The sequence below is a fragment of the Medicago truncatula genome, chromosome 4 (assembly GCF_003473485.1).
Source record: "Medicago truncatula cultivar Jemalong A17 chromosome 4, MtrunA17r5.0-ANR, whole genome shotgun sequence".
Taxonomy (NCBI): domain Eukaryota; kingdom Viridiplantae; phylum Streptophyta; class Magnoliopsida; order Fabales; family Fabaceae; genus Medicago; species Medicago truncatula.
In genome coordinates this window covers 28,157,175-28,169,275 of record NC_053045.1, presented here as the reverse complement: position 1 = coordinate 28,169,275, position 12,101 = coordinate 28,157,175, and the positions used below count along the sequence as shown (strand labels likewise).

The 12,101-nt window shown below is 33.9% G+C and overlaps 1 protein-coding gene across 1 annotated transcript; it reads right to left on the bottom strand.

Moving 5' to 3' along the window:
• Positions 1-1,661: 1,661 nt before the first annotated feature.
• On the bottom strand, positions 1,662-10,580 carry LOC11421121 (nucleobase-ascorbate transporter 12). The gene is made up of 10 exons (XM_024782677.2): positions 9,889-10,580; positions 9,478-9,575; positions 9,213-9,386; positions 8,910-9,010; positions 7,712-7,847; positions 7,538-7,588; positions 7,148-7,435; positions 5,426-5,660; positions 3,039-3,325; positions 1,662-2,273 (listed from the first exon to the last, which is right to left on the bottom strand). The coding sequence occupies exons 1-10, from the start codon at positions 10,379-10,381 to the stop codon at positions 2,052-2,054; spliced, it is 2,085 nt and encodes a 694-aa protein (XP_024638445.2). The 5' UTR covers positions 10,382-10,580; the 3' UTR covers positions 1,662-2,051.
• Between the last annotated feature and the right edge of the window lie 1,521 nt (positions 10,581-12,101).

Here is a 12,101-nt window from a genome sequence, read left to right as displayed (position 1 = left end):
ATTCATAATTAATTTATCCCTGGTCGAAGAAATTTAATTTTATGTAAAGCTATATTTTAACGTGCTAAACATGTAAAAAAAAAAAATAGTGAAAAAATTCAACATTTAGGTCACATGTTTAGACTACACGTATATTATAGGGTGGTCAAAAGTAAATAAGAAGAAATTCAAGTTACAATGTTAGAATATATGTTTTGTATTTTATTGGGTCATTTTTCAAACATAAAGTATATTAAAGAGTCAATTTGAACAATTAACCCGTTAAAATAAGAGAGATGAAACTGTCAATAGTGTGCCAAATAAAATTCTAAGACCTATTTACGTGTGACAATTTTCAGATTGCCCAAATTTTTCTTTTTGTAAATGTGTTAATGGGCTTTTGGGTTGAGTCTAATGTGCAAAAATTATCGATCGAGCCCGGGCGACCGCCCGGGGTCGCTACACGGTGGAACCGCCCATGATTTGATGGACAATAAACAATGTCGCAATACCTCAAAGTCATGAGCAACTTTGACATTTAAACTTTCAACAGGAACATTAGCATTTGAATATATCATACTAGCAATCATAGCTCTTGAATGTATGTTTGCATCCAAAGTAGAAGGGTAATAAAGGGTTTGTTGGTAGACTATTGTGTCATCCTCTAACATTGCACTCGAAGGACTACAACATGGATATTCAAATAATCTGCTCTATGTTTGTGTTAGCAAATTCAGATGAGTTGGATTCAAATGCCTCGTGAATAGCTTTTTTAGAACTCTCTTCAGTTGAGAAACTCAAATTCTCATTTGAATCATAATTTAGTGAACCTTCAATGTTTGCAACTTCTTAAATGACCCCTTCACCAACAACTTCCATATCGATTTGAGCAGTCATGACTTTCCGTTGTTTACTAAAATTTCAACCTATGTTCCTAAATGTATGATCCTTTTAATCAAATCGTAGAGAAAGTTGATAATATTATATTTGTTCCTAAATGTATGATCCTTTTAATCAAATCGTAGAGAAAGTTGATAATATTAAATTTGTTTGTAACTACTCTTGGTTTTTCAGTTTTATCTTCTAAGATAGAGTTCATTTATGTTTTTAACAAAATATTTATTGTTGATTGAAGAAAAAATATAAAATAATAATTAATGTAGTTAGAAATATCAATAGATCTTATAAAAAGAGACAAAAAAATTTACTCAAAAAATAGAGACAGGTAGTATACATTATTATCAATCATGTCTTTCGGTTGCTCAAAAAATGATCAAAGTGTAAGCAACTGAAAAGCATGACTGCCAAAATAATATCATATGATATACTGCTTTTGATTTTTTTTTTGGCTTTCGCACCGGTTTCTGACCCACCAATGGTGGACGACTAATCTAGCTCGTGCGTAAAGGCATGCGCACTGGCCAAGCATTGTTCCCCCTGAGAATCGAACCCAGTATTCCCCGGATACGTCCTTGGAAGGAACTCCTTGCCGCTGGAGGCAACTTGGTTACTTTTGATTTTTGTTTAGCCAACACTTCATTTTTTGGTATAAAACTAGTAATTAGAGCCTTTAACGCCCTAGTAAGTGCATATAATAATCACTTAACTATTTTTAATTGACAATTGTTCTATATTCAAACACACAAAATGAGCCAGTTTAGATTCTGCCTAATAACAGGAGAAACATCAACACTAGGGTAAACCATTCATTTTCCTGAAGATACATTCTTTGTTCCATGAATGCCCTTTGACACATACTATAGATTATACATTCTACCACGGACATTGGACATCTGAAGTATCTAATAGCTTGCTACATCGCGGAATTACAATGAAGCTGTATGAAACTGGTAAAAAAAAGTATATATACATGCAAAATGTTGTCAAGCCTTGCTCTAAAGCAAGAGAAAAATTTCAATTTTGAATGAATCAGAACTAGATACATGGTTAATCTAATAAATTACAACACAGACCCCTCCCTACAAATCTCCCACCCCTACCCCCCCAAAATGTATACAAATTTACTATGTAACATGACCTAATGCTATCCATCATTTAACCCAAAACACGAATTACAGGCCAACCCACTTCACCCACCTGAAAATCCGACCAGCTCTCCAGGGTAACTCATAATCTTTAGCAACAGCAGGCTCCCTTCTGGCAACCTCAGCTTCAGACCAAACATATACCCCTCGCTCCTGCCGACTGCCAGGTACAGTATTATCCAGGATAACAGCAACAAGAAACGCTATCACCATGTGTAGCGAGCAAAGTGTGTTCAAGACATAGTTCAACTGCAAAAGGAACAAATTAATTAGTGCTTTTCAGAAAAAACAAACATGTCAGCAAACAGAATGCGAGCAACACATTAGTAGAAATTCACCAAATTTCTAAGGGACCCACATTATATAGCAAGACTCATTTGAATGTAACCAATAAGAGGAAGTGTGTAGGAAAGTTTATGATAGAGAATGTGTTGATAGCACTCATCATATAGAAAACATTTCAACCAAGGGGTTTTAACCATCATTCAAGGATTAAAATAACAAGGGAACCACATATCTAAAGCTAAATCCACATATTCATATTACTATATCAGCTAGTTCACTGCATTAATTCAAGATGTCAAAATTGACCTTCAAACCGATGAAACCAACAAACCATTCCTATCGAATAAGAGTAGCTTCAGTTTCCAATCACATATCTAAAGCCAGATCCACATATTCATATTAGCTAGTTCACTGCATTAATTCTAGATGTCAAAATTGACCTTAAAACCTATGAAACCACCAAACCGTTCCAATCGAATGAGAGTAGCTTCAGTTTCCAATCACAAGATCATGGAAATATATGCAATAACATGGTTTTGTCACCAGCACACCACCCTGCGAAATTTAGTGGTGTTTGGCTTGATATAAAATAAAAAACAAGGTGGCCTTTGGATTATTTATTACTTTTTCCAAAAATTTCACAATGGTAATTTAGATCACAAAAATTGGTGCAGGCAAATTCAAAGGACTTCGTAAATCATAATAGTGAAAAACATGACAGTGGCATACCCCTCCATATTTGCTGTGGAAAGGCCCGTGAGAAGCAACAATGTAGGGCTGAAAATAACTTGGCACAGACACGTTGGAATTCGGAGAGATGCCATATTGTTGAAAGTAGGCAGGTACGGAAAGAGAGAAAAACAATGATAACCCAACTATGATGATATTGCGAGAGCTTCCGGCCTCACTGTAGCGTAGATTTGACAAGCCCCAAGCTGTGAGCATTGCCCACATGAAGCAGAGGAGACCAGCAACCATAACTTCAGGAATTGAAGCAATGAACCCTCCAATCTTACCTGTGGTACAGAATAAGCATGATCAAACATGGATAAATTTGCATGAAATGTTTTCTATGAATGAATTGTATATTCGAGTTGTCTTATGACTTATGCCGCCCCAAAAAGGGATAGGATCAGTGTAAGAAATCAACAGCTTTTCTGAAGTTTCTGTTGTGTCGTTGATGGGCTTGGCAATGAATAACCCACACACACATATTATACATATGCCATATTTTCTTAATATGTTTATTTAACCCTTGTAAACAATTATAAAAAACATGAATGGTGCGATGGTAGTAATATGCAACAAAGGAAGAAGCGCCTAGAGATCGATTCTTGCTAGGCTTTCATTTTGATTTCCTCTATCTTAAATTTCCTCTAAATCTTAAAAAAAAATTGAAATTGAATACAGTGTACATTTAGTCCAATTCAAAAACATTTTTGGAGTAATGTTTTATTAAAAAATAAATAAATACTTTTACTATAATTTTTTTTTTTTGAGTGAACCTTTGCACTATTAACAATGTGATGATACTCCTGTAAGGAAAAAAGTGATGACACATTATAAATAATTATTATCAGATAACAACTATGTTCTAGTTTTTCCCCTAAAAAAAAACATATCCTAGATTTTATTTAGATAAAAAATATGTTCTAGTTTTTCCCCACAACAGTTATTGTTAATTGATTTAGTCTCCTTAAAAAAATTGGTCAAACTCTATTGTTATTTTATCTTTATCCTATAATAAACAACGAAACTTTCCTCTAAAAAAAACAAAAACTTAATCCAACCAAAAAATAAACCACATGTCATGTGTTTTATTAAATTCTGATTACATTGCTTAATTATTTTGGTCTAGCAGAAATTGGTTAAATTCCACTATTGTCTACATACAAACTAATATACATTAATTATAAAAATTGTACTTTAAAAATTAAAAATATAAATGTTATAATAAATATAAAAGGGTTAATAGGTCTTTACCCCCTGTAATATAGGTCATTTCCGGTTTTACACCCTATAAAAAAAAAAAAATTATTTACCCCCCTGTAAAAAAAAATTGTTTTGATTTACCCCCTAATAGGCCAAACAAAAACGAAAGTTTCTTGAAAAAAAAAAATTGGTTTTTGTTTGGCCTATTAGGGGGGTAAATAAAAAAAAAAATTCACATGGGTGAAAACTGGAAATGAACTATATTACAGGGGGTAAAGACCTATTAACCCAATATAAAATAAAATATTACTATTACTTTCCCATCTTAAATTTGATTTAGGCCTCAAAATACATTGGGCCGGCCCTGCTTTGGTATGTAATGAATATTTCAAACTACAAATTGATTGTTTCCTTACAAACATGTCGTATAGTTACAAATTAAAATCTTAAAAACCAGCTTCTCTCAATCATTTAGGGCACCGGTAAATGCATTAAAACTGACAGGCTTAAGACCTATCTTAAATGACATAAAAAATGTATATTACTATTAGTATCTAACATCAAGAATCAGAAGCCTATGAAAATGTATAATGCACATTGCATCTATTGTCTACCACAGTTTATTATCTCCTTTCACTCTCAACTGTAGTGATATCAGTCTCGAACATCCTACATCGGATGCGACGTCATAAACCCTAAGCTATATCAATACTTAATGCATGCATTACATAAAGGATAAATATTAACAATAACTGTAAATTTGTATGTCATTACACGTTAGATGATTTGATAGCATTAGGCAACTTGGGCCAAGAAAACCATATCACTTTGTTCATTCGTTAGGAAATTATTGATCGAGTGAAAATTGCAGTAATCATTTGTTAGGAAAAAAATTGACCTGAGATTAGAAACTAAAGCATCACTTGGATGTCATAATAGATGAAACTAATGAAGAACCAGCAAAATGTAAATTCAATGTCATTGTGCAACCAAGGAAACCAAAGAAATTGAATGATTAATAATATCACAAATAGCATGACAGCATGAATTTCTTCTGATAAAATATCAAATATGCATAGCCCAAATGGCTATTCAGTTTTCATCTTTATAACTCATTGCTTTTTAAAATAAGTGTACTCCGATAAAGTTTAATATTCAAGAACAGAACAATAAAAGAATCTTACCTATGAGAGACAACAATATCAGAAAGCATGCACCTAGTTGAACAGACAGCCGGCTTCCCATTTTAGTCACGGCAATTGTATGAACATTTTCGGTTAAAGTTGTAGATCCAGTTCCAGTTCCCCAGAGACCAGCCAAGACACTACAAAGACCTTCCAAACCAATTCCTCGACTAAGAACTCCAGGAGTTGGAGGTCTCGATGCTACCAATAGAGAAGATGCATGGTATGAGCCAACCTGCAAAGTTTAAAGCAAATGAATATCATCAACAAAATTTAGTGATATGTAAATCCTGCATATAAAGAAAAATACAAAGAACATAGAATCTTAATTTTAAGATAGTACATTATTAGAAGGGGGAGCCTTGGCACAAAGGTGGGAGCTAGTGTCATGTGATTGGGGTCATAGGTTTGAATCATGGCATCAAGCTGTTCAAATACAATATAATATTGTCTACAACAGATTCACAAGGGGTCCTCCGATCCTCCCTTGGATGCCCTTTTCTAGATGGTTGTAAATCTCTAATAAATTAGTAAATGATAAGATATATTATGAGAGAAGAAATAGATGAATAATATTCTCATTAATTGATGAATAATGAAGGAGTAAAACTTATATAGAAGCTAAGTGGTGCACTATATTACAGTGAGCTTAAGCATAGAGTATTAGAACTCTTCTAACTAACTGAAAACTAACTAAAGCTAGATAACTTGCTACGCAGGTTATTACACTAACTACTCCTTATTCTCATGTTTCTCTTCATGATGTGTTAAGATATATGACTAATCACAAAATTGCTTGAATCATTAAACACGTGAAATTTTAAAACCAGATTAGTTTAAGAAACAATTTCTATTTTTGTTTCCTATTTTCAGCTTATATAAATTACAAAAATGAATCTTCGTTCTGTTTTCAAATATTGGTATAAGAAACAGTGAACAATTGTATATTGTTTTCACTGTTTCATTTGTAAACCATCAAAAACCATTATCAAACTGAAAAAATAAAAGGAAAAAAATGTGATACTAGAGAAAACAGAAAATGGAACAATTTTTTTCAAACCAAACGGGCCCTTGCCAACTTTAGGGTTATTTCCTATGATTCAGTCATTTCCCAGGTAGATAGAACCTAAATTAATTAGTTGCCCTTGCTGTTGATTTCTACTTGAAATGGAAATGAAGAATAGCGAAAAGAAAAGTTATTAATCATTTATGCTATGTTTGTTTTGGCTATGAGTGCCTTGTAAACGCACGTCCATCCGTAGCTACAATCCACAGCAACACTTTGTAGATTTAAATTTCCATGTTAAAATGCCATTGCATTGTGCGGTGACGGTAGCCAAACTCATTGTTAAACATACACTTAGAAATTAAAAATACGGAAAGCTGTCATCTATTGTTTTATGTTTGGATTTGATAGACTATCCAACAACTAACAACCTCCAGAGTTCCAGATATTTCATTCACAGAAAAATATCCCCATCACTAATAAATCTTGCGGTTAAAATGAAGTTACAAATAGTCATTGGTGAATACCACAAAAAATTTCTACTTATTTCACTAAAATAAGTCATTTTGGCAGGTCAAGTATAAATTTCCAAAAAAGAGTGTCAAATATAGTTAACTATGATAACACAAGCAAGACAAATTATTACATATATACAGATAGAATTAAGACAACAAATACAGTCCAGGAACAAAAACAGAAAAAGACAAGAAACTAACCGAATCCACGGATGAGATTAAGGAAACCACACACATTACAAGAGCCATTTTCCAGTGAAAGACAGGAACACCCCATTGTAACGGATAGGGAAATCTAAACCATGGAGAGGATTTCAATGCATGAGAAGTATCAACCCGACAATGCTTCATCCTAGAAAAATGCTTTCTGCAATGCTCTGAAACCATATTTGATGCAGGTATGTTTACATCACACCCTTTGTAGGTGTAAAACCCTGCTTCTGTAAGCAAGAAAGCATATGCCCAAGTAATTGCTAGACCAAGAGGAATCTGTCAGTTAGATAAAGAAAACAGAGATCATTTATTACACCACATAATATTATTTCAACCACTGTTGAATAACTTAGAAAGATAACGTAACATTCCACTTACTGCGTAGATTAGAAATATGCGATGTCCAAGAACAGATATCTTACGAAGATACTGTAGAAAGCAGGCAATAACAGATAACAAAATTTAGTGAAGTGCAACAACCAATACAATATGTACAGTACACATTTTAAATAAATATTTTAAAAAAGAAATACGCCAATTAATAAAACTTACAAGAGAGAAAACAATAACCACTAATATCTGTACTGCACCAATCTCAAGACATGTACCCACTAATGGGAATCCGTAACTGAAAAATGAAAGTCCAACTGCAGCAATAGTTGGGGATACAACTACAGGATTGATCAACCTGAAAGGAAACTCATAAAATGAGGGTCGCTATCAACTACATTAAACTGAAATGATATGAAATGTTTTCATTTCAAAAACTCAGGTACTGAAGTGGTTTAAATCATGAGGAAAGGAAAAGGTTAAAGTTCCACATTGCATCCAAAGGGGGGTCGTTGGTGCATGTGATATCGATGGGAAAGAGCCATGTGGAAATACTATTCAAACAAGCTATGTGCAGCCCTTTCCATCGGAGAATGATCCCAACATCGTAGTTATTAGAACTGAACATTACAATCTCTAAACCAACCAATGAACCAATTATCAAGATCAAATAACAGTCTTAATTAGTGATGAAAGAAAAAATATATATCATTTCCTTTTAAAACTACCCATAAACAACTCCAAAAGTACATTTCTTGGCCATCTAATTTAAATATACTTAGATCAACTTGCCCAACACTGTTTGAGGGGAGGTGAGGGGGAATTTTTTTTAAATCTGCTACATGGGACCCCAATTAAAAGACCTTGACGTGAACTTACTCTTATTACAGTCTCTGTGTTCTATTGTATATGTCCTCTCATATAATTGTATTCTTTAACTATTTAATATGACAATGCTGATAAGAGTTAGCTCAACTAGTAAAATTGAATTGTGTCAATATTACTAAGGTATTTATTAATCAGGCTCAATGATTGCTGGCATTCCATCATTGGTTGGTCATGTAACCTACCACTGTCGGTCCTCCTCAAGACTTGAGGCATGGACTAGGATTTTGGATCGTCCAAATGGGTGTGACTCAGAGATTAAAGCCATACTAATAACCAATTTGTTGATGATAAAGTCAGCAGTATCGTATGCTGTAATAAGATGTCTAATGATGTTCGTCATCCATTAAATATAATAATCAGTTAAGAAATGAATTCTGTGCGTAAATATTTTCTGCCCCTACAAATGTTTCTTGACCGATTAACCTCTAGGATTTTTTATTTTTTTTACTTCAGTTTCTCAACCTTTGTGACACACATTCCCTCTGTCCACAGCAATAAATCCTGCTGACTGGAAAAATGAAAAAAATCATACCTTACTAAGAGTGACATAAGTCCGGTATATCCAAGTAGAGCTTGAAAGGCGGACCCAATAATTATAGCCCCCTGAAGCTCCCTCATTATATGCTTGAATTTCTGCAAATTGACAAAGATACCTTTATCAGCTTCCTTTGTTTCAATTATGCTGGCAAAAAAATTATAATAAGACAAAATCCCACGTGACGTTATGAATAACAAAAATTGTTAGAAAACTGCCACAGGACTTTGATGAATTGAAATATAGACAGTAATTAATATCATCAAAAACATAAAGAAACAAAGAAAGAAACAGCCATACATCATTTCCATTTAATCCTTGTAACTCTGGGGAGTTTATTATCGCCAAAGCTGGCGCCAAGTAAACAAATGAAGGGCCTTGTATCAAAGGCAATCTCGACCCAAAACTAATATGCAACAGAGTAGTCAACCCCGAAACGAACAACACTGTTGATACCACATTAGAAGTTTCCTCCTGCATATTCATTAACACATTAGACAACAGCATAACAGCTTCATCGTATAAAAGAGAAACATAACACGAAAAAAGCTCGAAAATCACTCACGTGAGAACCTCCCATGGCAGGAACAATAACAAGTGGAATAAGAATCAACGAACCTAACATTGAAACGTAATGCTGAATACCATACACCGCAATCGGAACTACAACATAACACAATCATAATCAAAACACAACAAATTTTCAAAATTAGAAACAAAAATTAAAAAAGACTCGAAATCATTGAAATCAACATCTCTGTAGCACCGACATTTCTAATCAAATATGTGTCCAGTGTCCAACATGTATCAATGACCTACACCGACCCGACACAGACACTAACACATGTGATTACATTAAATTATTTCATTTTCTCAAATTATTATCGGCATCACATGTCAGGTGTCCGTGTCTGGTTTCGTACTTCATAGATAAAATTCAAAACACCAAAATTTCCAAAAACATTTCGAATTATACCTAAACCAGGAAAATCTCTTAGCTCATATTTCATATGAGCATGCCTAGACGCAAATCCTTCATCATCAACAACCAAACCATCAACAACTTCCTCATTCCTCAACGTCCTCCTCACCTGCGTGGCCTGCTCCGTTCCCGTCCCCGGTGCAGGATTCGCCTGTCCATTAGTACTCGGAACACCATCAGAATCCCTCCGTTTCTTCACTGTTTGATCTTTAACAACCGGAACCGGCACCGGAACAGTCGCATTCACATTATTACTCTGTACGACACCGTTTGATGGAGGACGAACCGGACCGGCTTCAAGATCCACTTGCGGCGGTTCAGGAGGAATCCGGTTTATCTGACCGGAATTACTAGCATTAGTCTCACCGGAGAATTTGGGTTTAAAACCGGTTTTCTTCGCCCAAGAAGAAGGTGGAATTGGTTTGGAATCAGTTGGCGGTGGCCAGGAAGGGTGGCGGTGGCGGTTGTTGGGATCGGGATTTGACATTATGCGGTGGAGTTAGTTGAGCATTGCGGTTAGATCTGAAGAGTGGTGGCGCGTGAGAATGTAGAAATGCGAAAGTGGAATGGAAGGGTTTCGGTTAGGGTTTTAACGAAGGAACGGAAAAAGAGAGTATAAGGAAGTGAGTGAAACTGAAATGAAACCAGTGGTTGAAGGAGTGTGGTGTGGACTTGAAGTACTAGTACTCGTGGAATAGAACACCGTTACAGTATTAATTAATTAATTGACTTATTAGTACTAATTAATTGGCTAATAATTTAATGATTAATTGATTTTTACAAGTGTTGTTTGTACTTTCCCGGGACAATCGGTGGAGCCGAAATATATGGATGTTTGAAATAAGAGAGCAAATGGGAGGATCTCCTCAAACAGATTAGTGCAAGAAGAGTACTGTTATTTGAATATTTATTTGTTTGACAACCAATTGGACAACGTTATTTTTATAAAGAAAATTATGTATTGATACGAAAACTAAAGTAAAATAGAGATAGAAAGTAAAAATATAATGTGAATATAAGAGAGAAAGTTATTGCAAAAGTTGTTATAAAATGGTTGTTCAAATATCATTTCTCTTAGTATAAAATATACATTTGCTAACCAATGTTAAGAAATCCGTTAATAAAAAATTTACTATGAAACACGTTTTTTTTAAATAATTACTTCACTTTTTATCCAAACTTATTTATTTAAGTACTTTAATCGATGTTGAAGGACGATCATTAGCATTCTCCATAAAAAAAAACCATGTTAACAAAATAAAATGTAAAAACTTTAAATTCGCCATTTGTTGTTTCTCACTATTTTTTAAGACAATATTTTCATTCCAACTTTTTTTAATAGGTGTTCTAAAACCATTTTCAATGAGGATTCTTCATTTAAGATTTGGTAGGAATGAGGTATTTCCATTGAAAAATTATTTTGAGTACCTAATATGACAAATATCTCTCATAAATATTTTAATTTTAAGTGACATGCGACTTTTTTTAATATTAGAATATAGAAATACTAAAAACATTGTTAAAACTTAAATGATTAATTAGTCTCATTTAAGAAATTTACGTGAGTTTTTTTTTTAAGAAAGAAATCTACGTGAGTTGTTAGGGTTGAAGAATTGAATCCTAATTAGATATTAGACTTAATAGCAATTTTAGCCCCTTAACTTTTATAAAGTTGTGATTTTGGCCCCTTAAGAAGAAAAAAAACTACAAAACAACCCCTGAAGTTTTGCATATGTGCCAGTTTTGGCCCCCAAGACCAATTTTGATTCGATCTACGCGGACGTGGCACCCTAAGTGAGGTGAGGTGCCACGTGACATTTTTTTACCAAAAATTGGCTTTGGGATGTCAAAACTGCGACAGTTGTAAAACTTATGGGACGATTTTGAATTCTTTTCATACAGAAACAAAATCGCAACTTTATAAAAGTTTATGGCGAAAACTGCTATTAAACCTTCAAACAAATGCCAAAGGCTTAGAGCCAGGCACTGCCAAATGACTGTTCCTAAAAAAAGTTGGAATAAGCCGCTAATAAGCTGTCCAATATCATTATACCCTAAAGAATTTAACAAAATCTTCACCTGACCCATAATCCTACTTTTAAATACTAAGGTTAAATACCCCTCCTAAAATTAAGGACTTGTTTTAGGTGCACTAATTGTGGAAAAAAGGATGTGACGTGAGGAACTCAAATTTTGAATTAATTATA

Excerpts from the sequence above, each read along its gene's own strand:
- LOC11421121 (XM_024782677.2), bottom strand. The coding sequence starts at position 10,381 with ATGTCAAATCCCGATCCCAACAACCGCCACCGCCACCCTTCCTGGCCA. Across the intron at positions 9,576-9,888 it reads AAGAGATTTTCCTGGTTTAG|TTCCGATTGCGGTGTATGGT; the intron begins GTATAATTCGAA and ends GTTATGTTGTAG. Across the intron at positions 3,326-5,425 it reads GATATTGTTGTCTCTCATAG|GTAAGATTGGAGGGTTCATT; the intron begins GTAAGATTCTTT and ends TCTGTACCACAG.